Here is a 26,297-nt window from a genome sequence, read left to right on the forward strand (position 1 = left end):
CTCCCTGCCTTTACTACCCTGTTCACTCCCCTCCCCATGCCCTGAATAAACTGGTCCCTCAGGAGGAAAGGATGTCTCAGCATGTCCCCCCCATGCACCCATTTCCCCCACACCTGACTACACCTCCATAGAACACATTCCCCCCCCCCCTCTTTATCTTTTTATAAACACATCACTGGGGATGCGTTAATGTGACATATTTTCTGCCTACTGTGGTTCCCATTAAATTTTGCACACAGCAGATTTTGATCAAATAAGAATTTGACTCCCAACGTGTTCCACCTGCACACACTAAGACATGAGCGACTCTTTCAAAGGCAGAGCTTGTCTGCTGACTGTGGAAGTGTGTGGAGGAGTGGTGAGCACGAACACTCATTGTCCCTCCCATCTCAGCCTCTGCCACTGCCAACACCTCTGGACCAAGTACAGGAGGTATCATTTGCGGAGTGTGTGCTCTCCTCGGTACGGAGACACTATATGCCATTTAACCTGAAGAAATGACGTTCTTAAGAAATGAAGTTATTGGTCTATTTGGCCTTTTTTTTTTTTTTAAAGATTTATTTATTATATATAAGTACACTGTAGCTGTCCTCAGACACTCCAGAAGAGGGCGCCAGATCTCGTTGTGGATGGTTGTGAGTCACCATGTGGTTGCTGGGACCTGAACTCTGGACCTTCGGAAGAGCAATCGGGTGCTCTTACCCACTGAGCCATCTCACCAGCCCTATTTGGCCTTTTTAAAGAGGCTGTGCTGTCCCCCAGGGTCGCAGCTTAAAAGGAAGCTCTGGTCCCTCAGGTCTTCCTGATTTAAACATCGGGGAACCCTGAGTTGGGAGGTAGGAGAACCCAGGTGAATGGTTCTCCTCTTTCAGAACTCTCTGGGGCTGACTCTTCTTCTGTAGCTGTGCTCTGTGCTCCCATCATTGCTGCCCCATTCCCAGGCTCTTGCCTGGAGCTCTTGCTCCCTATCTAGCATGGAGGGTTAGCTGGAGACGGATCACACGAACATAACCGAGTCCCCATCTGGTACTGAGCACAGAAGAAGGGAGATGCTGCCCTCAGGTTACAGCCCTGACAGGACACATGCCCTGCCCTATTTGTTGGTGTCTTTGAAAAGCCACCGAGGCTTCAGAGGCTTTTCCATGACATCAGTTAGAGCCTCGATAGTGCCCAACAGTATCCCAACAGCCTCTCCTCCCTCCTTTTCTTTACCCATGTGTTTGGTTCCTTTAATTAAATTAATTAATTAACTAATTGGTTTTTTGAAACAGGGTTTCTCTGTATAGCCCTGGCTGTCCTGGAACTCACTCTATAGACCAGACTGGCCTCGAACTCAGAAATACGCCTGCCTCTGCCTCCCAAGTGCTGGGATCAAAGGCGTGCACCACCACGCCCGGCGATGGTTCCTTTTATTTTTACCTGTACTAGAAGTGGAGCACACAGCCTCACACATGCTAGGAAAGTACTCCATGCCTAAGCGCTGGATAGATGCTTCCTCGTCTCCTTCCCTAGTGTTACCTGGAAGAGGCCTTAGGAAGTGGGTGGGCCTCCATCTGTTGCTCTCCCTGGCCTGATGCTTCCTCTACCCCAGTTTATGGATGCCCTTGTTTCTCTCCCCTATTGAGAAATACTCCTCTGTCTGTTCTGCAAACGCTGCTTTCAAGAAAGGGAACTAAGTGATGAACTGAACCACACAAAGGGAACCAAATATTAATACTTCACCATGTGAGATTTAAAATAAACCAGTGCTCACTTTAAGCCAGAGGAAGAAGGCGCAGGCAAGACTCCAACACTGCTCTCCTTCAGTAAATAGAGCAAATATTTGTGTAGTTACTGTACTCGTTAGTGATTATAATCTGGGGGGAAGAGACGTGATTTAAGGTGGGGGGTGCATTCTCAGCCACATGGAATGGACCCCACTGGTGAGCCCCCTGACCCCTGGGACCATCACTGTTCGCTCTATCCAGGTCCTGTGAGGAGCCCTTTGATTCTGCTCAGACTCTGGGAAACCTCTGACAACTGCAGTAGTTCCACACAACAGCAGGAACAGGCATCTCTGGGCCGTTTTCCTAGCTGCCCCAGGATTAAGGAGAAATTTACAGACCTCTTGTTTCATGTTCATTTCTCCAGAAAAAGTGAGCCATCCGCTTCTTTGGCTCATGTTAAAGGTGCACTAAAAACCTTCACGGTACTAGGAAATGGTCTGGGAGAGGCAGCGGCCTGCAAACACAGCTGCCCCTGGCACAGGAAAGGTGAGACCTGGGCCTTCTGGATGAGCTCAACATAAGGACACAAGGAGGAAATCATCAGGGGATTTTACTGCAGGAGTCAACTCGGAATGTGTGTGTGTGGCATTGGATCAGGGATTGTTGGATCCATTCTGGCTTCTCACAGAAAGACAAGCAGAAAGGCCCAGAGGGCTAGAGGAGGCAGCCACATTGTAACAAGTAAGACTCTACTGAGTCAAGGACCAAAGATTTTGATTCACTGCTATTGTACTCCGGGAATCCCCATATACATTGTGTCTCTTTTTGTTAAACTTGAGCTTAAGAGGGCTGGAGAAGATGGCTCAGTGGTTAAGAGCCCTGAATGCTCTTCCAGAGGTCATGAGTTCAATTCCCAGCAACTACATGGTGGCTCACAACCATCTATAATGGGATCTGATGCCCTGGTGTGTCTGAGGAGATCGACAGTGTACTCATATACATAAAATAAATAAATAAATCTTTTTTAAAAAAACCCTCAAACTTAAGAGATAGGGTGGGGAGGTCAGTATAGGTTCCATTGCTCATCTGGCTATCCAGTATGATTAATAAAATACACAAAATTATTCATTAGTAGTTCATAAAGGTACTCAGTCTCCCCTTTGAGATGTAAATGTGATTTCTAGAAATCTGGGGAACACATTTTTGTTGAGAAAAAAAAAGTAGGACTTTCAGTATGTAGGTGAGAGGGCTTATTGCACTCCTAAGTATTCTAGGAAGAGGCCTGGCCGAAAAGGACACCCACCTGCAGGGCTGACAGGGATTTAGGTGGAACCCAGGGCTCTCAGGTCATTTACCTGGAAACGTTGCCACAGATGACGGCGCACGGCTGAGTGTTGTGCAAGTATTGGATGGCTTTGGCTATTCCTATCAATACGCTGATTCGAACGTGCCAGGAAAGCGGGGTTGTACCATTCTAAAGAACAACACAGGTCGGTTTAGTTGTATTTCCTTAGTGCAAATTGCCTATATATTCCCTATGCAGGCATATGGTTCTGTAGCCACTGTGGGCATTTTGTCTAGGCTCCGCCCCACAGTTGCCTGGCAACAGCCAAATGTGCCTTACTCACTATAAAAGGGGCTGCTTGCCCTCTCTCACTCTCTTGTTCTCTTCTCCTCTTGCTCTTGCCCCTTATCCTCTTTCCCCCTCTCCCCATTCCCCTTCTCACTCTCTCTCCACGTGCTCATGGCCAGCTTCTACTCCCCCCCCACCCCTTCTGTCTCTATTACTCCCTCAGCTCCCACCCCCCCCCCATGCCCTAAATAGACTCTATTCCATACTATACCATCTGTGGCTGGTACTTCAGGGGGAAGGGATGTCTCAGCATGGGCCTGCAGAGGCACCCCCTCCCCCCACATCATATCACGTCGCCACCAAACATATCCCTGGCTTCTCTTCTCTATCTTTTTATAAAACACAACAGCCACCGCTGTAGATGGCACGGTGGAAGGAGAGGCGAGGCAACATTTCAGTTTGCTACCACCTATTTTTAATTCCAAATGGGTTTTCCTCTACAGCTCAAGGGCAGTGGTTCTCAACCTGCAGGCTGCCAGCCCCATAGGGTTCACATATCAAATATAACATATATCAGATATTTACATTACAATTTATAGCAGTATCGAAAGTACAGTTATGAAGTAACAACGAAAATAATTTTATGGTTGGGGGAACACCGCAACATGAGGAACTGTGTTAAAGGGTCAAAGCATTGGGAAGGAAGGTTGAGAATCACAGCTCTAGGGAAATACCCAACAATTTTTAACATTAGTTTAGTCAAACTGTGGCCAGTGGCCTGGGGTTACAGCTCAGCGGTAGAATCCTTGCTTAGCATGCATGACGCACTGGGCTTGATTCCCCAACCCTGTGCCCATCTGAGTACCACATGCCAAGGAAGCTGAGGGTAGTGGGTATAAACTCACTGTACATATGTGTTAATATTACCCAGAACCCAGGAACCCATGTGTTCAAGCCGCCTTCTAAGGGTAAGAAATCAATCTCCTGGGTGGTCCTTCGCTTCCCTGGGAACCATTGCTGAATACCCGCCCCCCCCCACTCCCAATGCACATGCTCAGATCTCGCCCCTCAGCTTCCTCCAGTGTCAACAGCCAAAGGACCCAAGGGACTGGTGGTACCCACGACTTACTGTGCACTGTAATCTGTCAAAAAGCGTCCCGTTGCTCATATAGGGATAAACTAGACAAAGCTTCTCAGTCTCCGTGAAATATGCAGCCAGCTCTAGTATGTGGGGGTGACGGAACCTTGAAACGGAAAATTTTAAACCATCAGACTCTCCACGGGAGACCAGATCAGGAGGGGTGGGAACAGTTCTAACGTAACTAGGTTTGGCTGAGAGACAAGTAATTTCCTTGGGAGTTCAGACAAGCACTAGTTCCACCCTTTCTAATCAACTGTCAGCATGTAAATCAATATAATATATTAAAATGCAAGGCAGAAAATTTAAGGAAGCATCAGTTTCTTGAGCCTTGGGATACTGAAAATGTCATACCAAAAATTTATATAAAAACCACAATTCAATATTCACTTATTCTCATTGATATGAAACTGTGTCACCTCTTTATTTGTTACACAAATAATGGTTGTGCAACGGAAACCCATCTGATTAAGTGTGCAATGCAAGGAAAATCATGAAAACACAGGACTAGAGAAGACTGTCTTCATCCATCCATTGCTGGATCATTACTATATCAGGTGCTGGGCTAAGGCCCAGTTACATACAGGCAAGGGACAATCATGCCTTTACAAAGCTTGGATTACTATCCACAATCCACATAATAGTGTCTTCATCTATAAAAATATGACACTGGTTTTAAATTTCAGATTTCTAGTGTAATATATATATATATATATATATATATATATATATATATATATCTTAGGCTCCTGTCCTAATCAGTTATTAATCATCTAACCCAAATAAATTCTACTCCTTAGATGTCATTGTTATATGACGGTCAGTATAGTCCAGGCATGATAGTGAGCCCCAAGACCAAGTTCTCAGCACAAAGGAAATGTATTTGTTCCAGAGGGACAGAAGGCAGGGAATAAGAGACAAAGACAGGAGATAGAGGATGAGGGAGAAGGGGAAGGGAACAGGGAGAAGGAAAAGGGGTATTTGTCTGGGGGGGTGGGGGTGGGAAGGACTGACTGCACCTGAATAGACAGAGGATAGACTGTGGCCCAAAGGTAAATGACAGTTTATAAGGGCAAAAGGAGAAACCTCACGTTAGGCTGAGGCATTTAATTTTGATTGGACAGGCTAATTAGGGCAGCCCCAAGGGAGCTTTTGATAGCTGGACCTTGGTAATTAGCCTTAGAGGAGAAAGTGGGCAAATAAGGAACTAGGTCATGATGGCTAGCCTCAGGAACCTAACATGATGGTTTTTAGCCAGACGGAGGGAATGGGGGAATAGGACAAGGGAATGGGGGAACAGGGCAAGGCCTGTTGGAGCTGTTTGCTGGCTAGAGTCCCCTAATCGTCACTCTTCGCTGTCTAGCTTCAGAAAAGCACAGCTTTCGGTCAGCACCATCTGATGGACTGATGGTCCCGAAAAGAATCAAAAGGACAGGGCAAGCTGAGCCCAAGAGTCCATCTCTCTGTGCCTCCAGCCTGGACTCAATGAGACCAGTTACCTTGCAATCCCACCACAGTGACTTCTTGCCACGATGCGCTGTCCTCTCAAACCACCAGCCAAAACAAACCTTCAGCCTCTTAAGTCGTTGTTTTTTGTTTTGTTTTTGTATTTTAATCATGTGTCTTGTCACAGCCATAAAATGTGAAACTGGCCAATACTGTGAGTTTGTAAGGGTCCAAAAATCACTGAAGACCCCCAGACCCAGACAGTATGCAAAAACAAAGAGCATTTATTCTGCAGAAACAACCATTCTTTGAAATGGGGACCCCAGACAGAGGTGCACAGGCCTTCTTGTAGAGAATGGGGTGAACTCTCTCGAAGGATTGAGTAATCTAAAATTTCATTGGTGGGTTCTAGGGGGTCACAGGTGGTCAGCAGTCTGCATTCCTGTGTTCTGAGCGTTTAACTGTAGAATGAGATAAGGCTGCTGAGCACAGAGGGCCCATTCTGAGATAAGCTATTTCTCCATTTTTGTGGTTATGCCCAGGCTGTTCTTTGGGAGAGAGTTTTATGATTTTATTTATGGTTTGTTCCTGGAGCTGGGGCCTTAGGGCCTTCTTTTCAAAATTAGGCCTGGTCCTTAAATGGAGACAAGTGGGGTTTATGTCGTGTTTTTCTGGATGCCTACTATGTTTTGGACATGTTTGAGAACATTAAAATCAATGAAGCTGTAAAAAATGTTCTACTTTTAAAGGTCTATTATTTGCTTCTTTTATAGTGAACTTCCTGCAAACACAAATATACTCTTCTTATGTACACATGTACAGTTGACACAATTACAGGAAGAGCAGAAGGTGAGCGAGCAGAACCCTTTCTCAAAGCAACATCGCAAGGCTGTAGTAATCAAATCGGTGGGCATTGGCAGAAAGCAGCCCTTGCGGGTCAGTGCCACAGAACAGAGGGTTCAAAAACAACCAAGCCCTAAGTACATCCTCAACTAAAACCCTGAGTAGGAGGTAAGAAAAACTCAAGAGGAAAGACATCTGTTCAGTGACTGATGCTATGGAAAGATGCAGGGAAAGAGGATTTGTTTCTCACCACATGTAAAAATTAACTTGATTGACACATCCCAAACGTAAACAAAAGATCTGATGCCATAAGGTCCTAAAATGTCTTCAATGCTGGCCTTGGCAATGATTTTTTTTTCTTTCTTTTAAGATAGCACGGCTGTTACTGCATTCTTGAGTCAAGAAAGATTAGAGATTTAAGCCTCTCAATAGAAGGCAGGTCAGTGACACACAGAACAGCAGGGCAAACCGTGCGCTACCTGTTGCTGGAAAGGAGAAAACTGAGAAAGGAGGAAACTAAGAAACCAAAGTGTGGGTGTGAGGGTGATCTAGCTGGGACAGCTGTCTCTCCGTTGATTTCCAGGGCTAAGCGAGCTCAACTGGCTGGCTTGGCGGGGTGGGGGTGGTGGTGGTGGTGTACGGGCGGGGGTGGGGGGCGGGGGGGCGGAGCTTCCTCTGCACCGCTCTGTGTCAAAGATCCCGGAACAAAGGCGCACAGGTCCAGGGCGTATGAGTCGCTGCGCTCCCGCTCCCGGGCTAGAACCGCCAAATGTGCTCTCGAGAACCCAATATGTTCTTGCACACTCGTAGCACACCTCCAAGAATGTGTTTTTAAAAGCTGGCAATAAGGTTGCCTTTGGGAAAAAAAATCAGCTAGGTAGTGAGAGAAAACACTCCTCTAAGTTTACCCTTTGGACATCTCCTCAGATTTTGAAATGCCTGAATCTTACCCTCATAAACAAGTAAAACTTGAATGCAAAAAATAAATCTATTACTACAATTTCTGGATTGAGAGCTTAATTAGCTATTAATATTAGCGTCTAATATTCTAGTCTCTGGTGCTGGCTATGAGAGGGACCGAATACTGCATAATGTCTGCTCTCCCTACTTCCCTCTCCACCCCTACATCACATATCAAAAGCACTAGGAAAAAGAATTCCTTTGTGAAGGGCGATGAACTTCACAGGGTTAGAGTCCCTCCGTGAGGGAGGCTGCACAGCTGTACTTATGAATTTATATAAAACTGAAGCCATCTAAATTTGTCTCCCAGGACTCCCAGACCATGAATGAATTCCCAGGAAAATCATAAGCACATCAAAAGCCTTTGATTTCTTTGTCTAAAACTTTCTGAAGAGAACCACTCTGATGAAACCCCTGTCTCAACTGAGACTTCTCTGAGGGAGGGGAAGCATTGTGATGCTAAGAATTACCATTCGGCCATGTTAGTCACACAGGACTTCACCTAACTTCTTGTGACATTTTCTTGTTTCAATATGTCCAAGTGTATCACGGAAGGGCTCCATTCCATGATTCCGTTCCATCCCAAAATACGTTTTAAAATGCACTTTAAGGAGAACGCCAAAGCAGATGTCAAAACTGTATTCGATGTTCTAACATCCAACCCACGCTAATTAAATGCTAGCCATGCCAAACCCTGTGCTCTCAGACCCCAAGATGAACCAAGTACACTCACAGGAGTAAAACTTCCAGTTCTGATAAAAATCTCTTCCAGTGCTTCTTAAGTTGCATTTTTTTCTCCTAAATGTCACAGAAGAAAGAAAAAGGAAACAATTTAAGAGATGGCTCTCTACTTCTGGGAATCTTTGTCTAGGATGAGTTTCCCTGTTTTGATGTAGAGTTGAGCCCCACCCCTGTAACCCCATCCCACCCCCCAGGAATCCTTAGCATTCATCGGATTTTCAAAAATGTTTTAAACTCCTAAACAAGACTTACAACCATTACTCTTCAGTTGAATGTTTGCCTGAAATCTGCCACATTGTGATTGCCATGTTCAAACTCACCAGTTTCACATTGACGGAAATTCAAAAATATTGTGCATTCACAGAAAATACCACATCTGTAGAAACTACTCACTGATCTCACAGGAAAAAAATGTTATGCTACCCGTGTTCTGCGAAAACTACCACCGTCTTAGCACTCAAGAGTGGGCTCATTTGCACACACATCCATTCGAGTTGGTTTTTGCATTAATTCTGAAAAGATGTGTGCCTACTATGCAAGGAAGTTGTAACCTCCTACTATAAAGATTCAAACCTAGACAAATGGCATGGGGCTTTAATCTCACCGTTCAGGAGGCAGGTATGTTTCTGTGAGTTTGAGGACTGCCTGGGTCTACACAGTAAGACCCTGTATAATAATAATTAATCATCATCATCATCATCTAGCCTAGATCTAGGCACACAGATATTGAATAAATTAATAACCTCAACAAGGTTATACTGAGAACTTCGCAGTAGATGACACACCCTAGGTGCGTTCCTTGCTCCTACCATTAAACTATTAAATTACGATGCTATGTGGTCCTAGTTATTTACAATGAAGGGTTTAGCGCTCATCGAAACCCAAGGAGAATTCTAGGCATCGCTGTCCAGGTTGAATTAAAAATAAAAAGCCGGGCTGGTGAGATGGCTCAGTGGGTAAGAGCACCCGACTGCTCTTCCGAAGGTCCAGAGTTCAAATCCCAGCAACCACATGGTGGCTCACAACCATCCGTAACNAGATCTGGCGCCCTCTTCTGGAGTGTCTGAAGACAGCTACAGTGTACTTACATATAATAAATAAATAAATAAATAAATAAATAAATAAATAAATAAAATAAAAAGCCTAGCTCACTAATCATTTCCCAGAACTATTTCTATGCTTGCAGAGTCTCTCTCCGGGAAGAAGAGGCCCCTCCCTCCCTTGCACTGGCTGTGTTTCTAATCCTTTGTCACCCACAGTTTGTCGAGTGTTTTGTTTTAAATCTGGTAAAGAAAGAGGCTCCTGTTTGTGTCTCTGCAAACCTTGCACTTGAATGTGATTTAAGAATGAAAGCCTTCCTCTGGGTTGCTTGAACTGCAGAGCAGCACTGTATTATATTCTCAAGAGTTTTTAATATTGACGTCTGCCACCTAAAGACGTTTTACAAATCCTTATACCTGGCACCACAGCCACCAGTCTGAGTTAACCAGATGCTATGCTGCCCCTCCTCCGCCTGAAAGTTTCCAGGGTGAGTCTATCAGAAGCATAGCCAGGAGCACCAGCTTAAGTCCTGTTTTCTTGATAGTGTTCACACCAGCGATAAACCTCTAGCTAGGCTTTCTTCTTCCAGTCTCTTGCCAAGTCTCCTGCTAACGTCTCATCCACCGTCTACGCTCTAACTAAAGTTGTATTTTAAACATAGATCCAAACCTTTCACTTCCCTGCTTCATCAGGCTTCTCTCTTCTGTATTATTGTCTGTGTTTCCTTCCCACCCCCCCATATGCCACCAAATGAATCGCTACCCACAAGTGGAGTCCTGCGTCTGTTTCCCTAGCACGTGGGCTTCCGTTCCTTCACTGTTCACCAAAATCCTACGCACTGTCTCAACCCAGAGGAAAGGTCAGCTTCTTCCATCCACTTTTGAATTTGCTCCTGGGGAATGTTTATTGGAAGGGTGCTGTATGCTGAGTACTCTTCTGGCTGCTAGATTGTCCCCTCTTTTGGGTGCAGAGATGCTACATGTCATATGCTCCTGGGGCCTTTTGTACAAGCCTCTGATAAAGTACTTGTGGCTCAGTTGTTTCATCTTTTACTGAGCTGGGTATTTGCCCTCAAACACCATGAACTCCTGAGAACAGAAGCAGGTCCACTCCACGGGAGTTTAATAAGCAGTTCTTGAGCTGTGATTAGCTCCACTGGCTCTCATCATCTGCTCTCGCCACTACTTGTGTGGCTTCAGGATGATTTAGGTACCAAGTATCCCCTATGAAGGCTCGTGTGTTGGAGTCTTGGTTCACGATGCACCAAGGTTCATAAATGGGCCATTTGGGAAGGACTTAGATCCTGAAGGCCCAGACGTCATGAGTGCATTAATCCCTTCATAGAGGCACACTATCCGGACATTATAGGGATGGAGTTAAAAGAAGGAAAGAGAGAGCTGCAGAGGCAGAGCAGCCGTTAGGATCACATGGTGCTCTCCTAGAGGACCTGAGCTCCGTTTCCAATGTCTATATCTACTGGGAGGTGTTGCAGGATTTTCCCTGTCCAATTACATTAGGGCACCAAGAGGCCTGTGATTGGTCAGGGAAAAGGGAGGCGGAGCTAAGAGTTGAGAGACAGTGTAGCAGAGAGGAGAGAAAGGAGAATGGAAGCGGAAGTGAACCCGCGTGATCTTAACCAGCCACAGGTAGCTATGATATCATAAAGTTAGAATAATTGGGATAAAGCTTCTATCATTATCAATTGGCTCTGAAATTATTGTATTAGCATGTGGCAAATTGTGATTTTATTGATACATAAATCTGATTGGTTAACTGTAAGCTTTAAGAGTTTTGATTTACTTGGTTACTGGAATGTGGGACTGCCAATGGCCAAGAGGAACCGCAGTCCAGGGACAAGAGAGCCAGAATCTGCGGGGGCTAGCTAGAGAGAGTTGCCCGCAGCGGGAGCACTGAAGCATGGTCTGGCCCCACCGGGGAGTTAGTCGGATGAGAGAAACAGGAGCACAGGGAGCTGGTGGGTCATTTTTTATTATTTCCTGCAAAAGGGAGGCTCACAACTTCTGTTGTTCCAGTTGTAGAACACACAGACACATGCATCACACCTACATCATATACACACACATAGACACACATTACACACATACTCACATATATATATACGTACACATCACACACACACACGTATATATACACATATCATACACACTCATACATGCACATACATATCACTCACACACATACCTATATATACACACATCACACACTCACCACACACACACATAAACACAAAAATAACCATATTCTCCCGATAGATAGATATACATATATGTGTACATCTATGAGTACGTGCACATCTAAGTGTATATGTATACGTTTTTAAAAGTTGGTTAAAGCACTGAGGCAGTACTCTATAAGAATATGCCCTGGTCCTACCCTCTCTGTTTCTTAGCCATCATGGGCTGAGCAGCTGGACTCTACCAAGTTCTACCATAATGTCTTGTCTGTCTCATCACCTTCCATAGCACAGTGTCACCAGTTGATCATGGACTCAGTCCCTCCAACTGTAGCTAAAACAGTTCTTTCCTACTTCAAGTTGACTCTCTCAGGTATCTGTCACCGTGATGGAAGCCTAACTTGGTCCTACTAGAAGCTCCTTCCTCCTTACGTTCCTGAGCACTGATCATCTGTCCACCTGGGCTCCAAGCTCACCGGTATCGTGGCTGCAAGGCCTCAGCTATGACACAACTGTGAGACTTCATCTGTAGCATGGCTGAGAGGCCTCACCTGTAGCAGGACTATGAGTCTATGCTGAGAGAAGACACAACTGGCACTAAGCAGCTACGATGCACATTCTGATCTTCTTGGTGTTCTGATTCGTTTGAGGTCACACTGCATAGCCTTAGCTTGCCTAGACAATTCTTTGTAGACCAGGCTGGTTTTGAACTCACAGAGGTCTACCTCCCTCTGCCTTCCTAGTGTGGAGATTAAGGGAATGTACCACCACGGGCTCTATCTGATCTCCATTAACGTTCCTGGGGCCATGAACGGCTTTTAGAAAAGACTTTCTCAGGCAATACATCTAAGGATGGGAGAGACTTTGATCTTACACACCACATCCGTTTAAGACAGGCAGTCGTGCCTCGGTCACTTCTCAGCCCCACCCCCATCCCAAGGCCTTGTATCTCATTTTCATTTGTGAAATTCGATTTTCCAATATTTCTCCTATCAATGTTGATTTTTTAAAGTGGCACCTTTTAGTATGAAATAGTAGTAACCAAGAGGAATGGATGGCAATCACGATTCTCTCCTTACCTGTTTAAACAATTTAACAGCATATGTCTGGTTTCGAATGGTCACTCTGTAGACTTCAAATATCTCCCCTTCTCCAATCAGGAAGTCTTTGTGGAAATGTTTGGTTCCTTCTAGGATACTCTGGAAGCTGATAGGGGGTTTCTGCAGTGTTCCTTGGGAGAGAAAAAGAAAGACAATGAGCCGTCTCTTCCAAGAGTCAATGTCACTGTTACAAGAAGGTGAAAGTACATTAGAGTGGAAGGTCTAAGTGCAAGGCCCAGGAGCCCTCAGTGAAGCCCACCATGTGTCCTCTGTGTGTTTCAGTGCCTCCGGCTCTCATCCTTCAATACGGCAGGGGGCTTTTTAGATATTTGAACAGCAGCCTGATTTTTATCTCCAATGAGGTTAGCCAAAGAAGCCCAGCTGAGGCCATGATTCTGGGGACTTGTCTGTCCTTAGGTCAAGCAATGCCTTACTTTTGACTGACTGGAACTCTTGGGGCAGCTAAACAGTGCCCCCCCTCAAACTTTACTGATAGAAAAGCTTTTGAGGTGCCAAAGCCTCTGAGTGTCACTTAGCTGATTTTTTTTTTTTTAGAGATTTATTTATTTATTATATGTAAGTACACTGTAGCTGTCTTCAAATACACCAGAAGAGGTCATCAGATCTCAATACGGATGGTTGTGAGCCACCATGTAGTTGCTGGGATTTGAACTCAGGACCTTTGGAAGAGCAGTCAGTGCTCTTGACCGCTGAGCCATCTCTCCAGCCCCCACTTAGCTGATTTCCTCAGAGAAAATGAAGACATGTCACCTCTGAGCAGATCACCCAAAGGAGGCTGGTTGAAGATATTTAAAGATAACCAGATGCAGATTTAAGAAGATGGGAGGGCCTAGAGCCAGGACTGGGTTGCAGGGAGCTGGCTGAGCATCCCAGAGGTTCTACACACAGAACTACAAAGGATAGAAATAAAAGATAAAAACCATAGGTAAAACATAGCTTAATTTTAACTATATCTCAACAAACATCCTCTAAGGGCATTTATGCTTTCATTTATAGATCAGGGCTAAAGACTGAAAACCTCAGCTGATGTCCTAACTCTCCCATAACCAGAGAATCTGCAGGCTTGGGGCAAATGCTTAGGCAATTGGCCTTAAGTAATTTTTAAATTTTATCAGAATCACTCCTAGGTGGAACTAACTCATTTTCCCTATTAATAAACTAAAGAAGCTAATCTAAAATACAAGCGGCTTTTCACATTGACCTTCAGCATTACGTTATGATTATCTCAAAAGGTCTGTGCATCTATGAAAATTTCTGAGGCTATGTAAAACTCAATACAGGTTTTTCAGTACTTTCTTATGGCACACAAAACCTGCAAACTTTCGTAACAAAGTCCCTGGGTGTGAAATTCCTCCATGGTATTCATTAGTGCCAATGGATAATAACGATGGTGGTGATGATATGTTCTTCTCCTCTTCCCCCACTCTTCCTCCTTCACTTCTTCCTCTTCCTCCTCTTCTTCTTCCTCTTCTTCTTCCTCCTCCTCTTCTTCCTTCTCTTCTTCTTCCTCTCTTCCTCTCCGTCTTCTTTCTCCCCCTCTTCCTCCTCCTTCTCCTCCTTTTCTTCTGTTTCAGAGGTTCCCTGAGGCAAACTCACTTCTTATTTTCCTTTAATTAATGCACTAGTATTGTGTTTTATAAAGACAACTTCAGCCGATGGATCCTTATATTACAATATGTCATCTACCACAACTATAGTGTCCATCAAATTTTAAAAGATTATTTCATACCTAGGAAAATGTTATAATTAATTTGGAATAGAAACAGTTCAGTTAATTCATTACTTCCCCCTACAAACTCACATATATGAATGTGTGATTTAATTAATTGTGATGTAATTGCTTTTTAATTTTTTTCCCTTTTTTTTTTCTTACCTTTTTTATTATGTTCAGGAACAAGAACATTATCCACTGTTACACTGGCTGGTTCCTGAGAGAAGAAATATATAATAAGTAATTCCATTTTATAAGCCTAGAAAGAGCAGAGCTCAACAGAAATCGATAGCTCCCCGTGAGACTCTACACTGCATCCGAGCAGAGTGGAGTTTAGAAAAAAAGCTGGAGGAAAGCTAAGTTATCTCACTTTGTTCAACAGTATTCACTTCCTTACAGACATGGCTTCCATGCCCACTGACAACAGCAGAGTGCCAACGCCATCACTGCCAGTTTTAAGTGGATTGTAACACTTTCTAAACAGTGGCCACTGGTGATCTGTTGTGATAAAAGCTAGCAATTCCATAAAATATCACACAGGAAAGGGTAATAACAAGCTGAGGTGAGATGAGTGTGTAATTCCCCTCCCCCCTTCCAGCATCTTAATTCTATGCCTCAGCTCTGCTGGATCCTGGGAGCAAAAACCCCTCACTCCTTGAGCATTTACAACTAAAGACAGACAAAGCGAGAGGCAAAGCGTTTCTAGTTTTCAGACTCTGCCTGTATGTCCAGCTCTTTCCCGCCAGAGAATTTCAATCTTTATGCAAGTGTGTGCACCAGAGGTCCAGGGTCGTTTTCTCTGCACGCATGCTTCACGTCAGGTGAGAAGCTAGGGAATGGAAGCTCGTGATGCATCTGCACTGAAGGAGTCCAGCTTATGCCTGAAAGAGAAGCAAAGGGAGCTGGGTATAGAAATGTTTATGTCCCAAAGGTTCACTTGCCTTGAGGTCATGGAAATAAATATAACACTAGTAATGCCCATGTCTAGAGTTTATCTTCATTCAACTGGAATAGATACAGTCACACCTGTGAAATGTTTCCTGATGCTGAAGTACCCAGTCACACCTGTCTTCGCTTAATAATACGACTAGCTACATTCAAGCATTCTTAGTCGTCGTGAAGACTAATAAAGCCTGAAACACAACGCAGAAAGCCAAATGTCAGGCTTCCACCAGGCTCTGCAGACATTTCAGTGTCGAGGTTGGGTATTATGTTTTGCTTTTTTACTCTTTTTACAACAAAGTATCAGAGATTACTATGTGTACACACACACACACACACACACACACACACACACACTATCAATCATCAATACTCACACCCTTCCCAAATATAAGCTCTATTTTTACTTTGTAGATTTCTGTCAGAACTGAGATGCTCTGTGTTGTGTCTCACAAGAGATTAAAATACTTCTGTCTTTGCTGTTCTAGCTAATATTTTGATTCAACCTTAAGGATGTTTTTGTTTTTTATGGTCTGGTTACTCTTATTTTCTAGCATTTATCAAATTATTTGCTTACAAAACTAGCAACCAGACACCACCAATTAATCTTTCAAAACCCTCAAATATTGTCCAAAAATCAACCAACAGAACCTATTTGATATCTATAGAACTTTCTTTCCAAACACATAACTCACACGTCCTCCTCCAGAGGACACCAAACATTCTCCAAAACAGGCCACATGTTGGATGATAAAATGAGCCTCAGTATATTTAGAAGACTTGAATTATACAAAGTACATTTTCTGACCACTGGGAAATTAAAGTAGAAACCAGCTATGAAGAGAAAATTGGAAAAACTCACAAAAATAGGAACATTAAAAAAATCATGATTAATGAGTCTAAAAATCATGACTAATGAGGTAAAGACAATGGTTGAGAGTAAATTAGGAAATAATCTGCAATGAGTCAATAAATTTTTAAAAACAGCCAAAAACTTAAGGTAGGGAGCACAGAGCAGGGCTGAGAGGGGACACTGTAACTGAGGAGTTCTGCCTTAAGATGGAAGAAATAGCTCAAACCAGTAGCATGTTTTCACTTTAAGGAACTATTTTTTTTAATGGCAAAATAAACAAAAGCAAATGGAAAGAATTCAGGTCAGAGTGGAAAAGGGGAATTTTCAGAAAGGGAGATTCATAGGAAAGTAAGAAGTGCTTTGAAAAGATCACCAAAACTGGCAAGAGTTTGGATAAGATGAAAACAGAATGGAAGAAGGAAGGAAGGAAGGAAGGAAGGAAGGAAGGAAGGAAGGAAGGAAAGAGGGGAAAGGAAGGAGAGAGAGAGGTCAGGAAGTGGGGAGGGAAAAGGAAGAAGCAAGGGAGGGAAGGAAGTGGGGAGGGGGAAGAAGGAGTGGGGCAGGAAGTGGGGAGGGGAAGGAAGGAGGGAGGATAGGAAGTGGGGAGGAAGAGAGGAAAGGAAGGAACAGAAGGAGAAAAGAAAGGAGAGAGACACATTATTAAAATTAAAAACAAAAGAACAACCTCTATTGATTTCATGGTTTTACTGAATCATTGGTGTTATAAAGGAATACAAGGACATCAAGAAAATATAATGCACACGAAATTAGATAACTCAGATGATAAGAACAGATTGCTAGGGTTCTATCTACTAAAATTAATTCAAAGGATAATCTGAATGGACAGGTAATAAGTCAAAAAGTGAATAGTGTTTTCTAATGTCTTACAGAGAGAAGGTCCAGTCCAGATGACTGTATTGTTTAATTCTACCAGCCACGAATGGACAGTTTAGCACAAACCCTGTACAGACTTCAAATGCAGAAGAGGACAGAACAAATCCTGGATCATTCAATGGGCCATCGTTATTTTGATACCAGTACCAAACACAGGAAGGAGCAGACATTAGCCTGTACAAGGATAGGTGCAAAAATCCTCAACAAAACACCAACAAACCAAACCCACAAATATGCCAAGCACCACATGTCACAACTGAGTGGAATCTATCCTAGAAAGCCACGATTTGCTTAAAACTGAAAGTCAAGTTATATAACAGTCACACCAATAGAATCAAGGATACAAAACCACAGGTTTAGCTCAAGAGTTTGAAAAATAAATTGAAACCCAGTACCTAGTACTCTAGAAACAGGGAGTTTTCTCAATTTGATATAAGGTATCTATGGAAAAAAAAAAAAACATAGTCTGGTCATGCTTAATGGTAAAAGACAGAATGTTTTTTGCTTAACGTCAACAACAGGGCAGAGCTGCTTGGTCTGACTATGACTGCTCATTATTACGTTGAAAGTTCTAGCCAGCAGAGCCAAACTAGATAAAGAGCTAACACACCCTGAAACAGGTATTGCTACGTGCAACATTTCAAGTCTGGGAGCTATAAAAGCATTAAATTTCATTATCTGTATGTTGTTAAAAGAAAACAAAGGTAACATTTCATTGTCAGAAAATGATAGCTTTAAAATGGTTCCTCTGAGAAGCCCATAGAAAACTGTATATTTTCTGTTTTCAAAGATGTTTAAAAAACTAAAACAAGAAAACACTGATTTGGGAGATCACACAGCTGCCGAGGTGCTTTCTATGCAAGGGTAAGGATCTACATTCAATCTCCAGAATCGTCACGATGAAAATAAAACCAAAACAGCCAGGCAATGTAGACATCATTAAAGCCCAACACAGAGGAGGCAGACAGACTGATCTCTTGTGTTTGTTAGGCCTTCACCCTGCCTGATAGCTGAGCTCCAGACCAATGAGAGACACTGTCTTGAAAAACAAATTGTATGTCTTGAAAGAACAAAACAACAACACAAAGATTCAGGAAGTAAACAATTCAGATGGTTTAGGAAGTCCCTGAAACTGAGCAGATGCACAAGCCTCCCAACTCCCCAAGATTATATGAAGGTAGAAGGGAGGTAAAGACATGAGAATCATCCTCCTATAGGTTCACATACTAGCTATCCTGGAATATGGAGTACAGCAGAATCAAAAGAAGCAAGCCCTAGAAACTATCCTCTGACTGGCACACTTGCACTGCAGCGTGAACGCAACACGAACGAAAAGAAACAGTGGTGCACGCCTTTAATCCCAGCACTCAGGAGGCAGAGGCAGGAGGATTTCTGAGTTTAAGGCCAGCCTTGTCTACAGAGTGAGTTCCAGGACAGCCAGGGCTACATAGAGAAACCCTGTCTCCAAAAACCAAAACCAACCAACCAACCAAACAAACAAACAAAAAAACCCAAAAAGGACAAACTTGAGTGAATGGCAGGTAAGTAAGGCACAATTAAAGGACATGATCTAAAAAGGAGAATCACAACTTTATTCTGGAGGTATCATTTACATTCAGAGAAAACCCAATTATTGTATTGTCTATAACTGGGACATCCAATGTTGTTGCTAGCTTTTAATATTAAACTAAATAAAAATAACATTATATGTATTTTATTTACATATTTTGATTCTTATTCTGAGCTTTAGACAAAAAGCTGATGTTTTCAGTTACTGAATGAAATGTTAAAGTCCTATAGCTGCCAGGGGAGTGAGGCATGACTTTAATCCTAGTACTCAGGAAGGAGTAGGAGGCAGACATCTGTGAGTTCAAGGTCAGAAGGGTCTACATAGCAAGTTCCAAGCCAGTCTTCAAAACAAAACCAAGAAAATTAGAAAGGAATGTATCGTATTGTTAAGGTATGAAGGAAGAAAGTGTCACACTCACAAGCAACAGGTCACTGACAGACAGCAAGGCAGGCCAGTGTCTGTGGGAAGTACACTCCTTATATTTAGAGATGATAAGTCCCCATCGGATGGATAGAGAGCCTCAGTATGAGAACATGCTCACCATAGTTGATGAATAAGTGGATAGCTCGTTGATGCCCCATGTCCTGGAGAACCTCTAAAAGGTCGCCGATCGTCTTGTTTTTCTGTGCCCAGGACCAGAGCAATTCTCTTGTTCCACTTTTACCTTGGTTTACGTACTTTTCAATATGACGAACATCCAGCCAGCTGTTTGAAAGTCGCTCCGCTGTGGAAATTGCAACAGAAAGAAGACAGGAATAGACTACCTTTATTCATATACTTGGGATTTGTCTTGTCACCGTGTATGTTTTATTCTATTTGAATTGTAAGGTTTTATTTGGAGCTAATGTATTATATACTCCTGCCCTGCCACCTGTATCCACAGGACTAACCAGGACAAACTTGTGAGAATTAGTAACAAGTGAACCTTAGTCTCTCTAGTCTCTGCCTGCTGTCTCACTAGTGGAGCTGTCTCCTCTCCAGTTCTTGAGTTTCTGCATTGCATTTCTTCACCTCTGCGTCTGCTCTGCTCTCTGGCTCCTTGTCTTTCAGGCCAGTGGATGACAGTGTATCTTTTCCTTATCCTTCAGGCCAGTGGATGGCAGTGTATCTTCAGTGTACACGGTCCAGGGCTGTGGTAAGAGTATCTTATCTCCAGGCCTGCTTACTGCAGTACTTTGTTACAATGTTGCCTGCAGAGTCTCTCTGTTACAGGTTATCCTTTTACCTACTAAGGAGAAGACACTGCTCAGATTTTTTTTTATGCTGCTCAATAGATCTTGTTTATCACAATTACTACTACAACACGTTTGCTTAATGATGATCTTTTCCGTCTTATTCATTAACAATATTTTTTTGCAACAAACTGTGCAGTCTTATTTATTTATTCACTCTGCTCTTAATGTATATCATAATGGACTTACGGACATTTGGTTCTAAAGGGTAAAATCTAATAGTATTATGTTGCTGCTGAAGCTGTTTTGTGTGTCCATCTAAGTGGGTTCTTGTCTTCTGGCAAGGTCTATAGGTTTTTTAGCACTTCCTCATTTTCTGGCTCTCCACAGTGTTCTCAGCTCATTTGTGTGTTTTCCCCTTCTGCGAGGCTGAAGTTAATCGCTTGCTCAAAGAACTGTACTTTCTCTACCAGGAATGGTAGAAAGCTGTCTACTTGGAAAGCTAAGGTCTACTTGCTAGATAGGACTCGAGCTTTGTCTCCGACAGACCCTAGAAGCAAATATAGCTGGCAAATGCTTTCATGTGCACTGATCCAGTGTCTATATTCTCAGCCTGTGTGCTTGCACATTACAAACTAAGTGTCTATTCTGGTACCCCTGGTTTGAATATAATACCACAGGTTTGAATATAATACCACAGGTTACATGTTCTTCCTTGGAACTTTGTTCTTGAACAGCAAGAAACTTTGCTCCTGAGCCAAGCGGTAGTGGCGCACGCCTTTAATCCCAGCACTTGGGAGGCAGAGGCTGGTGGATTTCTGAGTTCAAGGCCAGCCTGGTCTACAGAGTGAGTTCCAGGACAGCCGGGGCTATACAGAGAAACCCTGTTTCAAAAACCAGAAGAAAAAAAAAAGAAAGAAAGAAAGAAAGAAAGAAAGAAAGAAAGAAAGAAAGAAAGAAAGAAAGAAACTTTGCTCCTGTTACTGACACTATTTCTACTTATTTGGCCTTACTGTAACCATCACGTACTTTCCAAATTGTTGAGACACCCTTGTGAGAAATATGGGAACTAAACTGAAGTACAATAGCTCTTGCTGCCCTGAGCCAAAAAGCATCCAGTTAAGATGTTGTTTACCACCTGCTTAGGTTAATCCTGTCTTACCTCACCTCTTCTTTGTGGTTATTACTCACTTGTAATACATTAAATTTATACTTATGCAATATTTGTTTAAATATTTGTTCTATACTGTCTTGGTGTTGAACATTTGTGTAACTGAAAGCTAAGATCTGGGTACCAAAGTACTGCTTTTATGGTGCCTGAGTTTAATAGGATTTACCAAATGAAAATTTGTGCCGCCTCACTGCACAACTGCAAAATGTTAAGTGCACTGAAAAGCAGAAAGAAGGAAGAGAGAAGGAAGCTGAGGGAAGGGGAAACTTATTTGTTCTTGTGGGAATAACCCAGGTTAGCGCAATCCCGCTGAGTTCTAAGGTAAGTGGTGTGTTTGGAGATGGCAGATGATCATGGTACCACCCCACCATGCCTTTTCCTCCAAGAAAGACTATAAAAGCTAGGGTCCTATACATAGGTCTATGAATGAAAGTCAGTTACCACCTGAGAATAATCGTGGGCATCCTGATACACTACCATGACCAGTTATTGGAACTCACAACATTTGCTTTCTGCCACATTCAAATGTGGAATAAACCCTCCAGCATTAACAGCAGTGAAAAAAAGATGATATTCTTTACCAGGCTAACAGGGACTCAGATCTGATAACAACGGTAAACTTTATGAAGACTTCTTCTGTTTAAAACCAATTTTGGGGCTGTTAAATTTTTAGGGAGTTGCTCTTTTTCATTTATAGTGTTCGAAATCATATTAAAGAGATAGGTGTTTCTGATTTAATATGGTAGTCTCTGCCCCCGCGTTTCCATTTCAGTGAGCCTTTGCTGGCATACACAGCTTACTTGTACTTTATAGCCTTGTTAATATTCTCAGAAAAACCATAAAGCCGAGGGAGATAATACAAAACCACAACTCCTCCCTGTTCTTTGAGTCCAAACTGACTTTGCCCATCAGTAGTCACCAAAGCATTCCCGATCGTCTACTCCATTGTTGAAGACTGAATTTCACTGCCTAGTACAGTTATGAATGGCCAAGTGTCATTTCTACCAGTGTTGAAGATTCAGGGTACAATTCACCAGGATTTTATTCCAGTCATAGCACAGTACAAGGACATGCCAACTTTGGGTGATTCAGGATTGGCACAACGTGGCATGCTGGGTCAGCACATGGAGTACAGATGTACTGGACCCTCAGGGCTCCTCTTGGTAGCTGATAAAGCGCGGTCACGCTGAGCTAAGCCGCTGAGGTCTCAGTGCTGCTTCTTACTGTAGCACAACACACAACACAACATCGTCTATCCTGACTGATACACGCAACATAGTCTATCCTGACTGATACACGAAACATAGTCTATCCTGACTGATACACACAACATAGTCTATCCTGACTGATACACACAACTGTGCACCTTGAATCTTCTTGTCGTTTAAGTGATGTCTTGTTTTGAAATAGAGTGAAAGATAGTGTCAGCTTTTGTGATTACATATTAAGTGCGTGGGTAAGTGAGACATGCAACTTGGAGGCATGAGTAGTCTGTAATGAACAATATATACAACTATATATATATGTATGTGTGTGTGTGTGTGTGTGTGTGTGTGTGTGATTTTTTAAGGGTTGGTGTCTTACAAAGAGGCCAGAACTACAGATCTCAAATATGTTTTAGATGTATGACCATTACAGGAAGAAAAAAAAAAAAAAGATGGGGAGGGGTCTTTTAGGCAAAACTTTGGCAAGAGGCAGTAATATTATTTTAATATACAGTTGGCTCTTCTTATCTGTGAGCTCTGTACCCGAGAATTCAACTAAGTAAATGTAAAAGTATTTTTAAAAGTTGTGTCAAGCAATTCACGGCAAGACTCTCTATTGCCCGTACATCACATACTTGAGTCATAAAACACTGAAAAGCCAAGCTGGTGATTATCTGGGGGGTTCATCCCTTCTGGCTTAGCTTTCATAGTGCTGTGTAGCTACCAGATTAGCACTCAATAGGCTTACCCACCTGGAGCTCTGGGACCTACAGCAGTGAGTGTGGGCTGACAAGTACACCCACTGGTTCAAGAGTGAGGAGAGTGTTAGAGGAGTTAGCAAGCACCTTCTGATTGGATTAAGGTTCACTCCACAAGACAGTATTCATGCCTGGTACCATTCAGAACCAAGAACCCCATGGTTGGGCAAGCAATAGACCCTAGAAAAGAACCTGAAGCTATTGTTCTGCTAAATAAACATAATAAATGTCCTTGAAGGTTCTTCTTTTTATACCCATAGATTAGTGCATCTCTCAGCCCCATCAGAGAGGTCTATTTCTCCAGTAGATGCTGAGTAGCAACACAGAGACACTCAAATGGACAACATGCAGAGAACAGAGACTTATGAAATTGATTGACACTTATATCACATCCCCCCCCCGCCCCCCAAGGTTCAGGGATCTTCACAGAAAAAGGGGTGGAGAGACGGTAAGAGCCAGACTGAGCGGATAACTGTAGTGAACCAGTATCGTCCAAACACAACAAGGAAGCTGAACATAGGAATTTAGAGTGGCTGTAACTGCATGCACAAGACTTGTACAAGATCAAGCCAGATCAACTCCCAACAGGGATTGGGGGGGGGGGGGGAGACTGGCAGAGCTCCACATCTAGCCAAGGAGGTATGAGAGAGGGATGAATTCAGGGAAGCACGCACACGGCCCCCAGAAGCCACCAGTAGATGGCCCTTCACCTAGCTACACACTGGCCTCAATGAAGGCACTCATCCAGTTTAGAGATAAGATCTCACGAAGTTTGGGGGGACTCGGGATGGGGAGGCTAGGGAAGAAATTGGAAGGGAGGAAATTTGGGATGCGTTCATAAAAAGAAGACACATTATATGCATTATGAAATTCTCATATAAAAATTTTTAATTCTACCAGGAGCTGGGGATATAAGCCAGTGGTAGTGTCTACCTGCTTTGCCAAGGCCCAGGGTTTCATCCCTGACCCTACAATCAAAATCAGCATTAAACATGCTCAGCTGTGTTCTTACTTCTGTCCCTAAATCATACAGCATGAGTGTTTACTTATTTATGTTGACTTGTGTATTATTAATAATCTACAAAACGGGTGTAAAGTGTATGAGAGGACTATGTGTTTTATAGGCAAATTCAATGCTGTCTCACATAAAGAAACTGATGGGTGGGGCTGGAGAGATGGCTCAGCGGTTAAGAGCACTGACTGCTTTTCCAGAGTTCAATTCCCAGCAACCACATGGTGGCTCACAACCACCTGTAATGGGATCTGATGCCCTCCTCTGGTGTGTCTGAAGAGAGCGACTCTTATGTACTCATAGACATAAAATAAATAAATATTTTTAAAAAAGAAAAGAAACTGATGGGTAATTTGTCTCTTTCTCAAACTGTTGCCTGTGCCCTGGACAGCTCACCACCTGACCCTACCTGCCCTTGGGGGTTGGAGGTGAGATGGCTTGGAATCAAAGACACAGATCTGGAAGCAGGTGAGAAACACTGCAGCAAGCTCATCTGAGTGCTGCTGCAAGCTCCTTTAACACCCTCCACCCATGCCCTATTGGTCCCAAGAAAGTATCTCTTCTCAACACTGGCATTGTCTATGTCAGCAACTCTTGGTCTCTCAGGTAGTCCTCAATTAGGTCATCCTGCAGGAGATGCCTTTGCCGCTGCACTGTGTGGTCCTTATGTTTACATAGAGGTGGCCACTGCTGTTAATCCTACATCAAACTCATCTTTCCTTTTGGTTAAAGCATGGTTTTCCTCAATAGTTTACTTAGCTATCTCGACAAGCTCTTAAGAGCAAATTACTGTCATTTAAACACCGTTCTTCTCTTCATTGTGCCATTTATTATAGTAACTGTAGGCACCAAGTAGGAATGGAGCAGGGGAACAGGTTCCTAAATAAAGATGGAGACACCAGGGATGGATCTCTACACAGGGAGTTTCAGGAACCCTGATTTAGTTTAAAGCAATTATTATTTCTAAATAAGTGCTCATTCTTAAAGAGGCATTAGCCAGTGGATGCTGCCCAGGGGAATTTCCATTGGAAAACATGACAAATCAACTGCAAACTCTGTACACACAGTTCCCGACTTCCAGGGACAATAGTCTCCCATCAAAATGGAGCATGACTATGTACCTTGGGTTCCCACAGGAAGATGAGTGTTTAGTGGCAGCTCTGCCATTAGCACACACGGCAACTTCAGTGAGTCATGGACTACGAATGATTTCAAACTGCTACCTAACTAAAATGTTTACACAATTTGTCTGCACTTTCTCTGTCTGCTTTTAAGATTGTAATGAGCACTGACTTCAAAATCCCCTTTGTTTTTTGATGGTGGTCAGTGGCAGATAAATCACCATGCTCAAGACCCTGGGATAAGAACCTAATACTGAACAAGAATAAACAACAACAACAACAACAACAAAACCCCTAAAGCGAAAGAACTACTTGTCTTCTTTAGAAAACTTTCTACTCTCAGAGTAACATTCCAAGGAAAGTGCTCCCAGTGTGTGGGGTTTTTCTTCAGCCATTAGAAAGTTAATTTTCTAATTATTACCATTTTCAGGGTATTGGGCATAGCGCACCACACAAATTAATAATGTTATTTCTAAAACTGATGACAGGTTTTGCATTTTTTCTTTAAATAAATAAGGTTGGTTCCCTTGTACTTTACATCTTAGGGATATGGCCAAGGGCATAATTTTCAGGGGACAGAGAAAGAAAGACCCTGCCTTGAGCCACTGCAGTCAGGGAAGGGATGGGAAGTGAGTGCCAGCCTCGAAGCAGGAGCAGCTAGGGCGAGGTTAGCTCAGACTGAGGGATGAAGACAAGGTCTGTGGGAAGGAAACCCACAAAGTTCACAAAGGAGGAAGTGTCACCGAGTAAAGAAAAGGGAACGCTTAGAACTTGGGTTCAGAGAGAAGCGGCCCAGGAAAGTTTTCATCACCTTAGTATGTCACATGCCAGTACCGACGATGTTCAATTCACTTTTGCCAAATGACAATGCAAGAAACCCTGAGTACAGGCACGAGAATTTGAGAATTTATCCCACCAGCAACGAGACTGACCTCAAATGTCTAGAAAGTAGCAGTTGGTAGCTCCAGCTGTACACACAGAGACTACGCATTGTTTTATGGCTCAAAGTTCTCACAAAGAGCAAAGAAACAACGCACAGGGATTAAGGAAACCGGCTAACTTTCCAAAGCCCAGAGACACCGGCTTTCCTAGGTTCCAATCCTCATTTCCCTTCCTCTTTTTTCT

The 26,297-nt window shown here is 43.1% G+C and overlaps 1 protein-coding gene across 1 annotated transcript in view; it reads right to left on the reverse strand.

Annotated features, from left to right (window-relative positions):
* The window catches only part of Irak3 (interleukin 1 receptor associated kinase 3), a 52,185-nt gene that overhangs the window by 14,817 nt on the left and 11,071 nt on the right, over window positions 1-26,297 (reverse strand). The window contains exons 2-8 of the mRNA XM_021174672.2: window positions 19,275-19,457; window positions 15,252-15,355; window positions 14,637-14,691; window positions 12,722-12,873; window positions 8,400-8,464; window positions 4,409-4,523; window positions 3,062-3,180 (exon numbers count right to left, since the gene is read on the reverse strand). Of these exons, the coding sequence (XP_021030331.1) occupies window positions 3,062-3,180; window positions 4,409-4,523; window positions 8,400-8,464; window positions 12,722-12,873; window positions 14,637-14,691; window positions 15,252-15,355; window positions 19,275-19,457 (793 nt within the window). The remainder of the gene's footprint in view (window positions 1-3,061; window positions 3,181-4,408; window positions 4,524-8,399; window positions 8,465-12,721; window positions 12,874-14,636; window positions 14,692-15,251; window positions 15,356-19,274; window positions 19,458-26,297) is intronic.

This window comes from Mus caroli, chromosome 10 (assembly GCF_900094665.2).
Source record: "Mus caroli chromosome 10, CAROLI_EIJ_v1.1, whole genome shotgun sequence".
Classification (NCBI taxonomy): domain Eukaryota; kingdom Metazoa; phylum Chordata; class Mammalia; order Rodentia; family Muridae; genus Mus; species Mus caroli.